We start from the raw sequence: 21,128 nt of genomic DNA, 5'->3' as shown, positions 1-21,128 counted from the left end.
CTCATTCTAGCTCAAGCTAACATCATCGACATTACAAATGGTGGAATTCTTACTAGGGCAGTGTAGGTGCATATTCTTTTTCACTTGCAGTGCTTTGCTTGGCAAAGTTCAGTTCTTAACCGAGAAGAGGACTGTTATACTACAAAAATGGAAGTAGATACAGTTAATGGTGACGGAGATGTCGGCCAGTTAAGAACAAAATAACAATTTCCCGAAGCAACAAGCAGGGCATATACACTATTGCCAAAAAATAAAGCTTCATGTACAACCCTGATGAGATATATTATACAATGAGTCTTTTTTTAAGAAATTCTTTTCGAACTTCAAGTCTTGGAATTCGGAGTTATGATATGAGGACTCTGATTCAATTGCTGATAAATATATAACTCTGGATTGACGCTGTATTTCTTGAAGCAAATCTGGAGAAAATGACTTTGCAACCACAAATTTCTCAGCTAAATGCTTATTAAAATCCTTGTACTAATAGTTTCTGTCGCTTTTGCAGCTGCAAAGGAAGTTACTGGTGTGTTTACAAATTTTGAATCACTTGTATTCCAGAATGCTGGTGACTATCCTATTGCATCTCCTGACAAGCCCAGTTGGATTGCAACATTGCATTGGGTTATTGATGGAAGCAAAGAAAAAGCAGGAGATACCTTCACATTAAATATGCCCTGTGTGTTTAAATTCACAACACCCGCTGGTGTCAATTCAGTCGATCTTAAGGTGAATAATGATGTCTACGCTACTTGTAAGTTCAGTCCTGGTGAAATTGTTGTGCCCTACTCACAATTACAATGTACTGTAGCTAAAATCGTTACTGGCTCAACATACGCAAGTGGTACTGTGAACTTTCCAATAACCTTTAATGTTGGTGGAAGTGCCTTACAGACAGATCTTGAAGACTCTACCTGTTTCACACCTGGTACTAATACAGTGACTTTCAATGATGGTCCAAATAAATTGTCAACTACAGCCAATTTCCAAGCCGGTTCTCCCATGCCCGACAACTTCGATCCTTACACTATCGTATTTAGAAATAGAGCTGCTCCATCTACAAATCAATACCAACATTACCTATTGGCAGGAAACTGTCCTAATGGCTACAGGTCTGGTAAATTAGGTTTCAGTTTCTCAGGTGGAACTTTGGACTGTTCTTCGGTCCATGCCGCAATCACTGATCAGCTCAATGCTTGGTACTTCCCTGAAACAGAATCTGATTTTTCATTCACACCAAGATGTACTTCTAATGGTTTTCTGATCTCATATAACAACATTCCTGCTGGTTTTAGACCATTTATCGACGGTTTAATAAGACAGCTGAGTTCAAGTCTTACAGTTTCTTATACTAATAACTACGTCTGTTCTAATTTTCGGAGGTACAGGTACGATACTGATATCAACTGGGGTAAGTATGATAATTCAGATGTTGGTTCTAATGGTAACGTTGTAGTAGTTACTACCAAGACTTGGACTAAGTCGACAACTCAAGTGGCTACATTACCATTCGATACTGCACCAGGAAATACCAAAACAATTGAAGTTAATGTACCAATCCCAACAGTTACTACCACTACAACGTGGACTGGGTACCAGACGACTACCACAACTGTCACAGCTACCCCAGGACAAACTGCCACAGTCGTAGTAGAGATCCCAACAAAGAGACCGCCAAATCCTACTACTACGCGAACCACGACCTGGACAGGCTTACAGACCAGCTCACTTACCCTTACTGATACACCAGGTGGTACTGATACAGTAATTGTCGAAGTTCCTTCAAATGCACAGACAACTACTACATCGATTTGGACAGGTGATTTCACAACCACAATTACTTCTACAGACAGTCATGGTGGAACTGATACTGTGATCATTGAAGTTCCCTCAAATGCACAGACAACTACTACATCGACATGGACTGGTAATTTCACAACAGCAATTACTTCAACAGCCAGTCATGGTGGAACTGATACAGTAATTGTCGAAGTTCCTTCAAATGCTCAAGCAACAACTACATCGACATGGACCGGTAATTTCACAACAACAATTACTTCAACAGACATTCATGGTGGAACTGACACTGTGATCATTGAAGTTCCTTCAAATGCACAGACAACTACTACATCGACATGGACTGGTAATTTCACAACAACAATTACTTCAACAGACAGTCACGGTGGAACTGATACTGTGATCATTGAAGTTCCTTCAAATGCACAGACAACTACCACATCGACATGGACAGGTGATTTCACAACAACAATTACTTCAACAGCCAGTCATGGTGGAACTGATACAGTAATTGTCGAAGTTCCTTCAAATGCACAGACAACTACTACATCGACATGGACTGGTAATTTCACAACAACAATTACTTCAACAGACAATCAAGGTGGAACTGATACAGTAATTGTCGAAGTTCCTTCAAATGCTCAGACAACTACTACATCGACATGGACCGGTAATTTCACAACAGCAATTACTTCAACAGCCAGTCATGGTGGAACTGATACAGTAATTGTCGAAGTTCCTTCAAATGCACAGACAACTACCACATCGACATGGACCGGTAATTTCACAACTACAATTACTTCAACAGACAGTCACGGTGGAACTGATACTGTGATCATTGAAGTTCCTTCAAATGCACAGACAACTACCACATCGACATGGACAGGTGATTTCACAACAACAATTACTTCAACAGCCCGTCATGGTGGAACTGATACAGTAATTGTCGAAGTTCCTTCAAATGCACAGACAACTACCACATCGACATGGACCGGTAATTTCACAACTACAATTACTTCAACAGCCAGTCATGGTGGAACTGATACAGTAATTGTCGAAGTTCCTTCAAATTCACAGATAACCACCACATCGACATGGACCGGTAATTTCACAACAACAATTACTTCAACAGACATTCATGGTGGAACTGACACTGTGATCATTGAAGTTCCTTCAAATGCACAGACAACTACTACATCGACATGGACTGGTAATTTCACAACAACAATTACTTCAACAGACAGTCACGGTGGAACTGATACTGTGATCATTGAAGTTCCTTCAAATGCACAGACAACTACCACATCGACATGGACAGGTGATTTCACAACAACAATTACTTCAACAGCCCGTCATGGTGGAACTGATACAGTAATTGTCGAAGTTCCTTCAAATGCGCAGACAACTACCACATCGACATGGACCGGTAATTTCACAACTACAATTACTTCAACAGCCAGTCATGGTGGAACTGATACAGTAATTGTCGAAGTTCCTTCAAATTCACAGATAACCACCACATCGACATGGACCGGTAATTTCACAACAACAATTACTTCAACAGACATTCATGGTGGAACTGACACTGTGATCATTGAAGTTCCTTCAAATGCACAGACAACTACTACATCGACATGGACTGGTAATTTCACAACAACAATTACTTCAACAGACAGTCACGGTGGAACTGATACTGTGATCATTGAAGTTCCTTCAAATGCACAGACAACTACCACATCGACATGGACCGGTAATTTCACAACTACAATTACGTCTACAGACAGTCACGGTGGAACTGATACTGTGATCATTGAAGTTCCTTCAAATGCACAGACAACTACTACATCGACATGGAGCGGTGATTTCACAACAACAATTACTTCAACAGACAATCAAGGTGGAACTGATACAGTAATTGTCGAAGTTCCTTCAAATGCTCAGACAACTACTACATCGACATGGACCGGTAATTTCACAACAGCAATTACTTCAACAGCCAGTCATGGTGGAACTGATACAGTAATTGTCGAAGTTCCTTCAAATGCACAGACAACTACTACATCGACATGGACCGGTAATTTCACAACTACAATTACGTCAACAGACAGTCACGGTGGAACTGATACAGTAATTGTCGAAGTTCCTTCAAATGCACAGACAACTACTACATCGACATGGACAGGTGATTTCACAACAACAATTACTTCAACAGACAGTCACGCTGGAACTGATACTGTGATCATTGAAGTACCCTCAAATGCTCAGACAACTACTACATCGACATGGACTGGTAATTTCACAACAACAATTACTTCAACAGACAGTCATGGTGGTACTGATACAGTAATTGTCGAAGTTCCTTCAAATGCACAGACAACTACTACATCGACATGGACCGGTAATTTCACAACTACAATTACGTCTACAGACAGTCACGGTGGAACTGATACAGTAATTGTCGAAGTTCCTTCAAATGCACAGACAACTACCACATCGACATGGACCGGTAATTTCACAACAACAATTACTTCAACAGACAATCAAGGTGGAACTGATACAGTAATTGTCGAAGTTCCTTCAAATGCTCAAATAATTACTACATCGACATGGACCGGTAATTTCACAACAACAATTACTTCAACAGACAATCAAGGTGGAACTGATACAGTAATTGTCGAAGTTCCTTCAAATGCACAGACAACTACTACATCGACTTGGACTGGTAATTTCACAACAACAATTACTTCAACAGCCAGTCATGGTGGGACTAATACTGTGATAATTGAAGTTCCTTCAAATGCTCAGACAACTACTACATCGACATGGACCGGTAATGTCACAACTACAATTACGTCAACAGACAGTCACGGTGGAACTGATACAGTAATTGTCGAAGTTCCTTCAAATTCTCAGACAACTACCACATCGACATGGACCGGTAATTTCACAACTACAATTACTTCAACAGACAGTCACGGTGGAACTGATACTGTGATCATTGAAGTTCCTTCAAATGCACAGACAACTACCACATCGACATGGACAGGTGATTTCACAACAACAATTACTTCAACAGCCCGTCATGGTGGAACTGATACAGTAATTGTCGAAGTTCCTTCAAATGCACAGACAACTACCACATCGACATGGACCGGTAATTTCACAACTACAATTACTTCAACAGCCAGTCATGGTGGAACTGATACAGTAATTGTCGAAGTTCCTTCAAATTCACAGATAACCACCACATCGACATGGACCGGTAATTTCACAACAACAATTACTTCAACAGACATTCATGGTGGAACTGACACTGTGATCATTGAAGTTCCTTCAAATGCACAGACAACTACTACATCGACATGGACTGGTAATTTCACAACAACAATTACTTCAACAGACAGTCACGGTGGAACTGATACTGTGATCATTGAAGTTCCTTCAAATGCACAGACAACTACCACATCGACATGGACAGGTGATTTCACAACTACAATTACTTCAACAGCCCGTCATGGTGGAACTGATACAGTAATTGTCGAAGTTCCTTCAAATTCACAGATAACCACCACATCGACATGGACCGGTAATTTCACAACAACAATTACTTCAACAGACATTCATGGTGGAACTGACACTGTGATCATTGAAGTTCCTTCAAATGCACAGACAACTACTACATCGACATGGACTGGTAATTTCACAACAACAATTACTTCAACAGACAGTCACGGTGGAACTGATACTGTGATCATTGAAGTTCCTTCAAATGCACAGACAACTACCACATCGACATGGACCGGTAATTTCACAACTACAATTACGTCTACAGACAGTCACGGTGGAACTGATACTGTGATCATTGAAGTTCCTTCAAATGCACAGACAACTACTACATCGACATGGAGCGGTGATTTCACAACAACAATTACTTCAACAGACAATCAAGGTGGAACTGATACAGTAATTGTCGAAGTTCCTTCAAATGCTCAGACAACTACTACATCGACATGGACCGGTAATTTCACAACAGCAATTACTTCAACAGCCAGTCATGGTGGAACTGATACAGTAATTGTCGAAGTTCCTTCAAATGCACAGACAACTACTACATCGACATGGACCGGTAATTTCACAACTACAATTACGTCTACAGAGAGTCACGGTGGAACTGATACAGTAATTGTCGAAGTTCCTTCAAATGCACAGACAACTACTACATCGACATGGACAGGTGATTTCACAACAACAATTACTTCAACAGACAGTCACGCTGGAACTGATACTGTGATCATTGAAGTACCCTCAAATGCTCAGACAACTACTACATCGACATGGACTGGTAATTTCACAACAACAATTACTTCAACAGACAGTCATGGTGGTACTGATACAGTAATTGTCGAAGTTCCTTCAAATGCACAGACAACTACTACATCGACATGGACCGGTAATTTCACAACTACAATTACGTCTACAGACAGTCACGGTGGAACTGATACAGTAATTGTCGAAGTTCCTTCAAATGCACAGACAACTACCACATCGACATGGACCGGTAATTTCACAACAACAATTACTTCAACAGACAATCAAGGTGGAACTGATACAGTAATTGTCGAAGTTCCTTCAAATGCTCAAATAATTACTACATCGACATGGACCGGTAATTTCACAACAACAATTACTTCAACAGACAATCAAGGTGGAACTGATACAGTAATTGTCGAAGTTCCTTCAAATGCACAGACAACTACTACATCGACTTGGACTGGTAATTTCACAACAACAATTACTTCAACAGCCAGTCATGGTGGGACTAATACTGTGATAATTGAAGTTCCTTCAAATGCTCAGACAACTACTACATCGACATGGACCGGTAATGTCACAACTACAATTACTTCAACAGTCAGTCATGGTGGAACTGATACTGTGATCATTGAAGTTCCCTCAAATGCACAGACAACTACTACATCGACATGGAGCGGTAATTTCACAACAACAATTACTTCAACAGTCAGTCATGGTGGAACTGATACAGTAATTGTCGAAGTTCCTTCAAATTCTCAGACAACTACTACATCGACATGGACCGGTAATTTCACAACTACAATTACGTCTACAGACAGTCACGGTGGAACTGATACAGTAATTGTCGAAGTTCCTTCAAATTCACAGACAACTACTACATCGACATGGAGCGGTAATTTCACAACAACAATTACTTCAACAGCCAGTCATGGTGGAACTGATACAGTAATTGTCGAAGTTCCTTCAAATGCACAGACAACTACTACATCGACATGGACCGGTAATTTCACAACTACAATTACGTCTACAGACAGTCACGGTGGAACTGATACAGTAATTGTCGAAGTTCCTTCAAATGCACAGACAACTACTACATCGACATGGACTGGTAATTTCACAACAACAATTACTTCAACAGACAGTCACGGTGGAACTGATACTGTGATCATTGAAGTTCCTTCAAATGCACAGACAACTACTACATCGACATGGAGCGGTAATTTCACAACAACAATTACTTCAACAGACAATCAAGGTGGAACTGATACAGTAATTGTCGAAGTTCCTTCAAATGCACAGACAACTACTACATCGACATGGACCGGTAATTTCACAACTACAATTACGTCTACAGACAGTCACGGTGGAACTGATACTGTGATCATTGAAGTTCCTTCAAATGCACAGACAACTACTACATCGACATGGAGCGGTAATTTCACAACAACAATTACTTCAACAGACAGTCATGGTGGAACTGATACTGTGATCATTGAAGTTCCCTCAAATGCACAGACAACTACCACATCGACATGGACTGGTAATTTCACAACAACAATTACTTCAACAGACAGTCACGGTGGAACTGATACTGTGATCATTGAAGTTCCTTCAAATGCACAGACAACTACTACATCGACATGGAGCGGTAATTTCACAACAACAATTACTTCAACAGTCAGTCATGGTGGAACTGATACAGTAATTGTCGAAGTTCCTTCAAATGCACAGACAACTACTACATCGACATGGACCGGTAATTTCACAACTACAATTACGTCTACAGAGAGTCACGGTGGAACTGATACAGTAATTGTCGAAGTTCCTTCAAATGCACAGACAACTACTACATCGACATGGACAGGTGATTTCACAACAACAATTACTTCAACAGACAGTCACGCTGGAACTGATACTGTGATCATTGAAGTACCCTCAAATGCTCAGACAACTACTACATCGACATGGACTGGTAATTTCACAACAACAATTACTTCAACAGACAGTCATGGTGGTACTGATACAGTAATTGTCGAAGTTCCTTCAAATGCTCAAATAATTACTACATCGACATGGACCGGTAATTTCACAACAACAATTACTTCAACAGACAATCAAGGTGGAACTGATACAGTAATTGTCGAAGTTCCTTCAAATTCTCAGACAACTACTACATCGACATGGACCGGTAATTTCACAACTACAATTACGTCTACAGACAGTCACGGTGGAACTGATACAGTAATTGTCGAAGTTCCTTCAAATGCACAGACAACTACTACATCGACATGGACTGGTAATTTCACAACAGCAATTACTTCAACAGCCAGTCATGGTGGTACTGATACAGTAATTGTCGAAGTTCCTTCAAATTCACAGACAACTACTACATCGACATGGAGCGGTAATTTCACAACAACAATTACTTCAACAGCCAGTCATGGTGGAACTGATACAGTAATTGTCGAAGTTCCTTCAAATGCACAGACAACTACTACATCGACATGGACCGGTAATTTCACAACTACAATTACGTCTACAGACAGTCACGGTGGAACTGATACAGTAATTGTCGAAGTTCCTTCAAATGCACAGACAACTACTACATCGACATGGACAGGTGATTTCACAACAACAATTACTTCAACAGACAGTCACGCTGGAACTGATACTGTGATCATTGAAGTACCCTCAAATGCTCAGACAACTACTACATCGACATGGACTGGTAATTTCACAACAACAATTACTTCAACAGACAGTCATGGTGGTACTGATACAGTAATTGTCGAAGTTCCTTCAAATGCACAGACAACTACTACATCGACATGGACCGGTAATTTCACAACTACAATTACGTCTACATACAGTCACGGTGGAACTGATACAGTAATTGTCGAAGTTCCTTCAAATGCACAGACAACCACAACATCAACATGGACCGGTGATTTCACAACTACAATTACGTCAACAGACAGTCACGGTGGAACTGATATTGCGATCATTGAAGTTCCTTCAAATGCTCAGACAACTACTACATCGACATGGACCGGTAATTTCACAACAACAATTACTTCAACAGACAATCAAGGTGGAACTGATACAGTAATTGTCGAAGTTCCTTCAAATGCACAGACAACTACTACATCGACATGGACTGGTAATTTCACAACAACAATTACTTCAACAGACAATCAAGGTGGAACTGATACAGTAATTGTCGAAGTTCCTTCAAATGCTCAAGCAACAACTACATCGACATGGACCGGTAATTTCACAACAACAATTACTTCAACAGACAATCAAGGTGGAACTGATACAGTAATTGTCGAAGTTCCTTCAAATGCACAGACAACTACTACATCGACATGGACTGGTAATTTCACAACAACAATTACTTCAACAGACAGTCACGGTGGAACTGATACTGTGATCATTGAAGTTCCTTCAAATGCACAGACAACTACCACATCGACATGGACCGGTAATTTCACAACTACAATTACGTCTACAGACAGTCACGGTGGAACTGATACTGTGATCATTGAAGTTCCTTCAAATGCACAGACAACTACTACATCGACATGGAGCGGTAATTTCACAACAACAATTACTTCAACAGTCAGTCATGGTGGAACTGATACTGTGATCATTGAAGTTCCCTCAAATGCACAGACAACTACTACATCGACATGGACTGGTAATTTCACAACAACAATTACTTCAACAGACAGTCACGGTGGAACTGATACTGTGATCATTGAAGTTCCTTCAAATGCACAGACAACTACTACATCGACATGGAGCGGTAATTTCACAACAACAATTACTTCAACAGTCAGTCATGGTGGAACTGATACTGTGATCATTGAAGTTCCCTCAAATGCACAGACAACTACTACATCGACATGGAGCGGTAATTTCACAACAACAATTACTTCAACAGTCAGTCATGGTGGAACTGATACTGTGATCATTGAAGTTCCCTCAAATGCACAGACAACTACTACATCGACATGGACTGGTAATTTCACAACAACAATTACTTCAACAGACAATCAAGGTGGAACTGATACAGTAATTGTCGAAGTTCCTTCAAATGCTCAAACAACTACTACATCGACATGGACCTGTAATTTCACAACAACAATTACTTCAACAGACAATCAAGGTGGAACTGATACTGTGATCATTGAAGTTCCTTCAAATGCACAGACAACTACTACATCGACATGGACTGGTAATTTCACAACAACAATTACTTCAACAGACAGTCACGGTGGAACTGATACTGTGATCATTGAAGTTCCTTCAAATGCACAGACAACTACCACATCGACATGGACAGGTGATTTCACAACAACAATTACTTCAACAGCCCGTCATGGTGGAACTGATACTGTGATCATTGAAGTTCCCTCAAATGCACAGACAACTACTACATCGACATGGACTGGTAATTTCACAACAACAATTACTTCAACAGACAGTCACGGTGGAACTGATACAGTAATTGTCGAAGTTCCTTCAAATTCTCAGACAACTACTACATCGACATGGACCGGTAATTTCACAACAACAATTACTTCAACAGACAATCAAGGTGAAACTGATACAGTAATTGTCGAAGTTCCTTCAAATGCACAGACAACTACCACATCGACATGGACCGGTAATTTCACAACTACAATTACTTCAACAGTCAGTCATGGTGGAACTGATACTGTGATCATTGAAGTTCCTTCAAATGCACAGACAACTACCACATCGACATGGACAGGTGATTTCACAACAACAATTACTTCAACAGCCCGTCATGGTGGAACTGATACAGTAATTGTCGAAGTTCCTTCAAATGCACAGACAACTACCACATCGACATGGACCGGTAATTTCACAACTACAATTACTTCAACAGCCAGTCATGGTGGAACTGATACAGTAATTGTCGAAGTTCCTTCAAATTCTCAGACAACTACTACATCGACATGGACAGGTGATTTCACAACAATAATTACTTCAACAGACAGTCACGCTGGAACTGATACTGTGATCATTGAAGTTCCTTCAAATGCACAGACAACTACTACATCGACATGGACTGGTAATTTCACAACAACAATTACTTCAACAGACAATCAAGGTGGAACTGATACAGTAATTGTCGAAGTTCCTTCAAATGCTCAAATAATTACTACATCGACATGGACAGGTAATTTCACAACAACAATTACTTCAACAGCCAGCCATGGTGGAACTGATACAGTAATTGTCGAAGTTCCTTCAAATGCACAGACAACTACCACATCGACATGGACCGGTAATTTCACAACAACAATTACTTCAACAGCCAGTCACGGTGGAACTGATACTGTGATCATTGAAGTTCCTTCAAATGCACAGACAACTACTACATCGACATGGACTGGTAATTTCACAACAACAATTACTTCAACAGACAATCAAGGTGGAACTGATACAGTAATTGTCGAAGTTCCTTCAAATGCCCAGACAACTACTACATCGACATGGACAGGTAATTTCACAACAACAATTACTTCAACAGACAATCAAGGTGGAACTGATACAGTAATTGTCGAAGTTCCTTCACATGCACAGACAACTACCACATCGACATGGACAGGTGATTTCACAACAATAATTACTTCAACAGACAATCAAGGTGGAACTGACACTGTGATCATTGAAGTACCCTCAAATGCGCAGACAACAACTACATCGACATGGACCGGTAATTTCACAACTACAATTACTTCAACAGACAGTCATGGTGGAACTAATACTGTGATCATTGAAGTTCCTTTAAATGCACAGACAACTACTACATCGACATGGACAGGTGATTTCACAACAACAATTACTTCAACAGACAATCAAGGTGGAACTGATACAGTAATTGTCGAAGTTCCTTCAAATTCACAGACAACGACAATTGATACAGTAATTGTAGAAGTACCGTCGTATGATACAAGTAGTACGCCAAGTTCGAGTGGAGACGTCGTTTCTTCAGTAACTTCTAGTGATCACAAAAGTGGTACTGATACTGTAATCGTGGAAGTACCATCAGTATCTGAAAGTATTTTGACGTCCGCTTGGACTGGAGAGTCCTCCAAATCAGCTACCAGCGAAATTCAAGGCAGTACCGATACTGTTATAATTGTTCCATCTAGCCTTGTTTCCGCTTCAAGTTCGACTCCGTGGACAGGTTACTACAACAGCTCCATACCAGTAAGTCATCCTCAAGTAACCTGGACCACAGCTTGGACTAGTGATGCTACCTCCACATACACTGTATCTGGAAGTCAGACTGGTACAGTAATTGAAGTAATATCCGACAAACCTGATGTAAGTGTTAAGTCAACATATGACTTGACTGCTACGCTAGACCATGGGGAAAGCAGTTTTAAGAGTGCAGCTACTAGCACTATCCTGAAATTATCTTCCGAAGATGATAGGCTTTCCAGCATAGATACAGATGCAACCTCTTTGATAGCTACAATTGTGGTCTCCGCATCCAGCAGCAGTACTAGTGATACTCAGACCATTGAGTTATCAACATCAACTGCCAATGATGGCAACCAAAGTAAGAGCCTGACAAGGGAGACACCATTGCCTTCAACAAGTCACAGTGGCAATAATTATACACCCATCACATTGTCTGCTACAAGTGAAATCAATTCTTCTGAAACTGCAGACACAATTTCAATTCCTCTGAGACCTCATGAATTGACAGCCAGCGGCCACGAAAATTGGGATGTAGTGGCTTCGGATAGTAATGAATTTGGTAAAACAACTTCAGGCACAGATTCGAGTTCCCCAACCACTTTACAGCAATTAACTACTTCAGCATCATCTATCCCTACACCTGAAGTCACAAGTTACGAAGGCACAGGATCTATAACGAAGATCTCTTCGCTCAGCATACTCTTCATTTCTTTTATAACAACGTTATTGTTTTAAACTTTCAATGTTTCGGGGTTTCTTCTTGATTACATACACCGCACAGTTTGGACTGATATTAACATATTTTTGTTCTCTGGTTACTTAACTTTTTGCATTCCATTTTGCATCCCTTTGACTTCGAAGGCATGTTTTCGATATTTCATTAAATTTCTATTCGTACATAGATTCATTTAGGTTGTATACACACAATTGGATACATTCAATATCAATATATTTTCGTTTTCTTTCTTTCCTGCAATATTTTGCATCCCTTTGACTTCGAAGGCATGTTTTTTTCGATATTTCATTAAATTTCTATTCCTACATAGATTCATTTAGGTCGTATACACACAATTGGATACATTCAATATCAATATATTTTGCAAGTGTCAATTAGATGGCTTGGAAGTTCCATTCTATTGGGGGGGAGCCCAGAAAAGCACGTCGCTCTCCGTTAAACATACTGTTGAAACCTTTTCCTGGATGATGCTGTATCCTGAGACCTGCTTTCATTTAGTAACCACGTCATTTTTGAAAAGTTACAACGAGTCAACATGTACAATGTTTGACAGCAGTGGTTAGTGTTCCTTCTAACGCAGAGACAACTATAACTTCAACTTGGCACGAAGATTATACTACATCGGTAACAGTGAGTGATTCACAAGGGGGTACCGACACTGTAATAATTCAAGTTCCAAGATGGGGGAAGCTCATCAACTACAGATGATGGAGTAACAGCGTCTGCTGAGACCAGTGAAGATGCAGGCGTTACTGATGCCACCAGTCAATTTGGCACTCAGTCTAGTGTTGTGAGGGACTGCTTGTCTTCCTCATATGAAAGTATCTTTACATCAGAAGCTAGCTCAACATTGGAAGGTCAGCTCATTATCTGAAGCAAGCACTTCATCTTACACCAGTTCCTCACTTAAGGTCAGCTCAGAATCACAAATCAGCTCTTCATTGTCTACTCAGAGTATCGAAGAGTCAACAGTAGGCATTGATCTGTCATTGTTCGTAGAGGATTTCATTTCTTCAAAACCGGGGAGCTCTACAGCAATAGAGAGCATCTATACATCAGTAAAAGACATTGATGTCTCTTCCAGAGAACCCGATGCTTTGCCAACAAGCTCAGCAGTGATCAAGAACACTGAAGCAGAATTCGAGAGTGAACATTCCGTGGTCGAAACTGAAAGCACCGATGTCGTGTCTCAAGAAATGCAAAGTTCACCAGTCACTGAAAGAGATGAGACAAATTCTATTGTCAAGACAGTCAGTTCCTTAGTAGATACAGTAGTTCCAACGAACATTGCAGATGTTTCAATTGAATCAGAGCTCCAAAACGAAACAGACGACCCAACAGCAGTAACCAATGATGTATCTATAGTGGAGACTCCAGCAGCTAACGAAAGTGAAGAAGGGAGATCTACTGATTCTGGATTTGGAAGCGAAAAGACCTTTGTTGAAGAACCCATTGAGGAAGTGCCAAAGGACAAGAATAAACCAATTGAAACCGAAAATGTAACAGAGGGAATCTCGAAGGGAACTGATAAGTCTGACTCTAAAACAAGTACTATTCATGGTGATCAAGTTGAAGAGGATGTGCCAGTTGTTTCGTATACTGAAAACTCGGCATTACTAACTACCTTAACGAGTACGCGTATCAGCAATGTACAAAGTGAGCCTACTGGATACGGAAATGAAGAGCAAGTTGTCAGTGATGACTTGACAGAGGAGATCGAAGACAAAGAAAGTCTCCCAATTCCAGAATGTTCAGAACAATCTAATGATCACACTGGCGACGAACATGCTGATGAAAATGTTGGTGAAAAACATGCTGGTGAAACACATGCTGGTGAAGAACACGTTGGTGATGAATATGTTGTTGATGGATATGTTGCTGATGAACATGCAGGTAAAGATCATGCTGGTACTGTTTTCAAACCAACACAAGAACTATACCAATCATAGTGTAACCACTTTAATAAGCTGACTTTTAGCATTTCAACTGGTTGGTGTGCGTAGGAAGTAATACTACGCTTGGATTCATCAGCTCGCATTATAGACTAGAGTTTCATCCCTATCTAAAGTTGGAATAGCACTTTACGAAAGATACCGACCCTGGAATGAACAGGATTGATTCGACCATTGTTCGTAACCCCAAAAGGATTAGATTTCCATTGATGCTTTGAATAGTGAATGATAAAATCTCCTGTTTTGTAACTGGATCAAACTTTAATAATTTTTCTGTAAGAAATGTATGCAATATTATTTTTAAATTTTCAGGCGAGCAACGGACGCAATGGAGAGCAACGGATGCAATGGCGAGAAGTGCTAGCTTTTTGCTACAATCGTAATTCTTGTCTGTGACAGTTCCAATATTATTGGCACATGTGTATAATTTGGTAGTATCGGTGCACAACTTTCACCGAAAACTCGTAATGCTGCGTCAGTTTCCAACATGTCCATGTCGAATGAGAGCTTTACTCCAGGAACCCTGATACCGAAGTTCAGCTAGTACCTTAGATCAAGCTGACATCATCGGCATTACAAACGGTGGAATTTAACTAGGGCAGTTAGGTGCATATTCTTTTTCACTTGCAGTGCTCTTGCTTGGCAAAGTTCAGTTCTTAACCGAGAAGAGGACTGTTATACTACAAAAATGGAAGTAGATACAGTTAATGGTGACGGAGATGTCGGCCAGTTAAGAACAAATTAACAATTCACCGAAGCAACAAGCAGGGCATATACATTCGTATTGCCAAAAAATAAAGCTTCATGTACATTCCTGATGATATATCTTATGCAATGAGTCTTCTTTTAAGAAATTCTTTTTCGAACTTCAACTCTTGGAATTTGGAGTTATGATAACTCCAGGAACCCGCATACCGAAGTTCAGCTAGTACCTTAGATCAAACTGACATCATCGGCATTACAAACGGTGGAATTTAACTAGGGCAGTTAGGTGCATATTCTTTTTCACTTGCAGTGCTCTTGCTTGGCAAAGTTCAGTTCTTAACCGAGAAGAGGACTGTTATACTACAAAAATGGAAGTAGATACAGTTAATGGTGACGGAGATGTCGGCCAGTTAAGAACAAATTAACAATTCACCGAAGCAACAAGCAGGGCATATACACATACCATTGCTTGCTATTGCCAAAAAATTAAGCTTCATGTACATCCTTGAGGACATATCTTATGCAATGAGTCTTCTTTTAAGAAATTCTTTTCAACTCTTAGAATTCGGAGTTATGATATGAGGACTCTGATTCAATTGCTGATGAATATATAACTCTGGATTGACGCTGTATTTCTTGAAGCTAATCTGGAGAAAATGACTTTGCAACCACAAATTTCTCAGCCAAATGCTTATTAAAAACCTTGTACTAATAGGTTCTGTCGCTTTTGCAGCTGCAAAGGAAGTTACTGGTGTGTTTACAAATTTTGAATCACTTGTATTCCAAAATGCTGGTGACTATTCTATTGCATCTCCTAACAAGCCTAGTTGGATTGCAACATTGCATTGGGTTATTGATGGAAGCAAAGAAAAAGCAGGAGATACCTTCACATTAAATATGCCCTGTGTGTTTAAATTCACAACACCCGCTGGTGTCAATTCAGTCGATCTTAAGGTGAATAATGATGTCTACGCTACTTGTAAGTTCAGTCCTGGTGAAATTGTTGTGCCCTACTCACAATTACAATGTACTGTAGCTAAAATCGTTACTGGCTCAACATACGCAAGTGGTACTGTGAACTTTCCAATAACCTTTAATGTTGGTGGAAGTGCCTTACAGACAGATCTTGAAGACTCTACCTGTTTCACACCTGGTACTAATACAGTGACTTTCAATGATGGTCCAAATAAATTGTCAACTACAGCCAATTTCCAAGCCGGTTCTCCCATGCCCGACAACTTCGATCCTGACACTATCGTATTTAGGAACAGAGCTGCTCCATCTACAAATCAATACCAACATTACCTATTGGCAGGAAACTGTCCTAATGGCTACATGTATGGTACGTTAGGTTTAAGTTTTTCAGGTGGAACTTTGGACTGTTCTTCGGTCCATGCCGCAATCACTGATCAGCTCAATGCTTGGTACTTCCCTGAAACAGAATCTGATTTTTCATTCACACCAAGGTGTACTTCTAATGGTTTTCTGATCTCATATAACAACATTCCTGCTGGTTTTAGACCATTTATCGACGGTTTAATAAGACAGCTGAGTTCAAGACTTGCAGTTTCTTATACTAATTCCTACGTCTGTTCTGATTTTAATAGCTACGAGTACAATCCTATTATCGACTGGGGTAACTATGATAATTCAGGTACTGGTTCTAATGGTAACGTTGTAGTAGTTACTACCAAGACTTGGACTAAGTCGACAACTCAATTGACTACATTACCATTCGATACTGCACCAGGAAATACCAAAACAATTGAAGTTAATGTACCAATTCCAACAATTACTATCACTTCAACCTGGACTGGGTACCAGACGACTACCACAACTGTCACCGCTACCCCAGGACAAACTGCCACAGTCATAGTAGAGATCCCAACACAGAGACCGCCTAATCCCACTACTACGCAAACCACGACCTGGACAGGCTTACAGACCAGCTCACTTACCCTTACAGATACACCAGGTGGTACTGATACAGTAATTGTCGAAGTTCCTTCAAATGCTCAAATAACTACTACATCGACATGGACAGGTGATTTCACAACAACAATTACTTCAACAGACAATCAAGGTGGAACTGATACAGTAATTGTCGAAGTTCCTTCAAATGCTCAGACAACTACTACATCGACATGGACAGGTGATTTCACAACAACAATTACTTCAACAGACAATCAAGGTGGAACTGATACAGTAATTGTTGAAGTTCCTTCAAATGCTCAAACAACTACTACATCGACATGGACAGGTGATTTCACAACAACAATTACTTCAACAGACAATCAAGGTGGAACTGATACAGTAATTGTTGAAGTTCCTTCAAATGCTCAAACAACTACTACATCGACATGGACAGGTGATTTCACAACAACAATTACTTCAACAGACAATCAAGGTGGAACTGATACAGTAATTGTTGAAGTTCCTTCAAATGCTCAGACAACTACTACATCGACATGGACAGGTGATTTCACAACAACAATTACTTCAACAGACAATCAAGGTGGAACTGATACAGTAATTGTTGAAGTTCCTTCAAATGCTCAGACAACTACTACATCGACATGGACAGGTGATTTCACAACAACAATTACTTCAACAGACAATCAAGGTGGAACTGATACAGTAATTGTCGAAGTTCCTTCAAATGCTCAGACAACTACTACATCGACATGGACAGGTGATTTCACAACAACAATTACTTCAACAGACAATCAAGGTGGAACTGATACAGTAATTGTCGAAGTTCCTTCAAATTCACAGACAACTACTACATCGACATGGACCGGTGATTTCACAACAACAATTACTTCAACAGCCAGTCATGGTGGAACTGATACTGTGATCATTGAAGTTCCTTCAAATGCACAGACAACTACTACATCGACATGGACAGGTAATTTCACAACAACAATTACTTCAACAGACAATCAAGGTGGAACTGATACAGTAATTGTTGAAGTTCCTTCAAATGCACAGACAACTACCACATCGACATGGACAGGTGATTTCACAACAACAATTACTTCAACAGACAATCAAGGTGGAACTGATACAGTAATTGTCGAAGTTCCTTCAAATGCTCAGACAACTACTACATCGACATGGACAGGTGATTTCACAACAACAATTACTTCAACAGACAATCAAGGTGGAACTGATACAGTAATTGTCGAAGTTCCTTCAAATGCTCAGACAACTACTACATCGACATGGACAGGTGATTTCACAACAACAATTACTTCAACAGACAATCAAGGTGGAACTGATACAGTAATTGTCGAAGTTCCTTCAAATGCTCAAACAACTACTACATCGACATGGACAGGTGATTTCACAACAACAATTACTTCAACAGACAATCAAGGTGGAACTGATACAGTAATTGTCGAAGTTCCTTCAAATGCTCAGACAACTACTACATCGACATGGACAGGTGATTTCACAACAACAATTACTTCAACAGACAATCAAGGTGGAACTGATACAGTAATTGTTGAAGTTCCTTCAAATGCTCAGACAACTACTACATCGACATGGACAGGTGATTTCACAACAACAATTACTTCAACAGACAATCAAGGTGGAACTGATACAGTAATTGTCGAAGTTCCTTCAAATGCTCAAACAACTACTACATCGACATGGACAGGTGATTTCACAACAACAATTACTTCAACAGACAATCAAGGTGGAACTGATACAGTAATTGTCGAAGTTCCTTCAAATGCTCAGACAACTACTACATCGACATGGACAGGTAATTTCACAACAACAATTACTTCAACAGACAATCAAGGTGGAACTGATACAGTAATTGTTGAAGTTCCTTCAAATGCTCAGACAACTACTACATCGACATGGACAGGTGATTTCACAACAACAATTACTTCAACAGACAATCAAGGTGGAACTGATACAGTAATTGTCGAAGTTCCTTCAAATTCACAGACAACTACTACATCGACATGGACAGGTGATTTCACAACAACAATTACTTCAACAGACAATCAAGGTGGAACTGATACAGTAATTGTCGAAGTTCCTTCAAATTCACAGACAACTACTACATCGACATGGACAGGTGATTTCACAACAACAATTACTTCAACAGACAATCAAAGTGGAACTGATATAGTAATTGTAGAAGTACCGTCGTATGATACAAGTAGTACGCCAAGTTCGAGTGGAGACGTCGTTTCTTCAGTAACTTCTAGTGATCACAAAAGTGGTACTGATACTGTAATCGTGGAAGTACCATCAGTATCTGAAAGTATTTTGACGTCCGCTTGGACTGGAGAGTCCTCCAAATCAGCTACCAGCGAAATTCAAGGCAGTACCGATACTGTTATAATTGTTCCATCTAGCCTTGTTTCCGCTTCAAGTTCGACTCCGTGGACAGGTTACTACAACAGCTCCATACCAGTAAGTCATCCTCAAGTAACCTGGACCACAGCTTGGACTAGTGATGCTACCTCCACATACACTGTATCTGGAAGTCAGACTGGTACAGTAATTGAAGTAATATCCGACAAACCTGATGTAAGTGTTAAGTCAACATATGACTTGACTGCTACGCTAGACCATGGGGAAAGCAGTTTTAAGAGTGCAGCTACTAGCACTATCCTGAAATTATCTTCCGAAGATGATAGGCTTTCCAGCATAGATACAGATGCAACCTCTTTGATAGCTACAATTGTGGTCTCCGCATCCAGCAGCAGTCCTAGTGATACTCAGACCATTGAGTTATCAACATCAACTGCCAATGATGGCAACCAAAGTAAGAGCCTGACAAGGGAGACACCATTGCCTTCAACAAGTCACAGTGGCAATAATTATACACCCATCACATTGTCTGCTACAAGTGAAATCAATTCTTCTGAAACTGCAGACACAATTTCAATTCCTCTGAGACCTCATGAATTGACAGCCAGCGGCCACGAAAATTGGGATGTAGTGGCTTCGGATAGTAATGAATTTGGTAAAACAACTTCAGGCACAGATTCGAGTTCCCCAACCACTTTACAGCAATTAACTACTTCAGCATCATCTATCCCTACACCTGAAGTCACAAGTTACGAAGGCACAGGATCTATAACGAAGATCTCTTCGCTCAGCATACTCTTAATTTCTTTTATAACAACGTTATTGTTTTAAACTTTCAATGTTTCGGGGTTTCTTCTTGATTACATACACCGCACAGTTTGGACTGATATTAACATATTTTTGTTCTCTGGTTACTTAAATTTTTGAATTCTATTTTGCATCCCTTTGACTTCGAAGGCATGTTTTCGATATTTCATTAAATTTCTATTAGTACATAGATTCATTTAGGTTGTATACACACAATTGGATACATTCAATATCAA

General features: G+C 40.0%; 3 protein-coding genes across 3 annotated transcripts; all 3 read left to right on the top strand. All coding sequences in view use genetic code 12, as the record gives it.

The window, feature by feature from the left end:
- On the top strand, positions 1–13,316 carry RJT20DRAFT_18893 (putative agglutinin-like protein). Its single transcript, XM_064919249.1, has 9 exons — positions 1–2,179; positions 2,396–3,644; positions 5,373–5,419; positions 6,392–6,892; positions 8,729–8,944; positions 10,889–10,996; positions 11,321–11,467; positions 11,684–11,791; positions 12,008–13,316. The coding sequence occupies exons 1-9, from the start codon at positions 460–462 to the stop codon at positions 13,087–13,089; spliced, it is 5,178 nt and encodes a 1,725-aa protein (XP_064777683.1). The 5' UTR covers positions 1–459; the 3' UTR covers positions 13,090–13,316.
- Positions 13,317–13,905: 589 nt separating this feature from the next.
- RJT20DRAFT_5191 (uncharacterized protein) lies at positions 13,906–15,039 on the top strand (the record flags this gene model as incomplete). Its single annotated transcript, XM_064920486.1, has 1 exon — positions 13,906–15,039. The coding sequence occupies one exon, from the start codon at positions 13,906–13,908 to the stop codon at positions 15,037–15,039; it is 1,134 nt and encodes a 377-aa protein (XP_064777682.1).
- A 1,395-nt stretch (positions 15,040–16,434) lies between these two features.
- Positions 16,435–20,916, top strand: RJT20DRAFT_5190 (cell-wall agglutinin N-terminal ligand-sugar binding-domain-containing protein; the record flags this gene model as incomplete). The annotated part of the gene is made up of 1 exon (XM_064920485.1): positions 16,435–20,916. One exon carries the CDS (start codon positions 16,435–16,437, stop codon positions 20,914–20,916), a length of 4,482 nt encoding a protein of 1,493 aa, XP_064777681.1.
- Positions 20,917–21,128: the final 212 nt, after the last annotated feature.

Source organism: Scheffersomyces xylosifermentans (genome assembly GCF_036884685.1).
Source record: "Scheffersomyces xylosifermentans strain CBS 12540 chromosome Unknown RJT20scaffold_1, whole genome shotgun sequence".
Classification (NCBI taxonomy): Eukaryota; Fungi; Ascomycota; class Pichiomycetes; order Serinales; family Debaryomycetaceae; genus Scheffersomyces; species Scheffersomyces xylosifermentans.
Note: the sequence above shows the minus strand (reverse complement) of the source record. Positions and strands in the feature narration are given on the sequence as shown.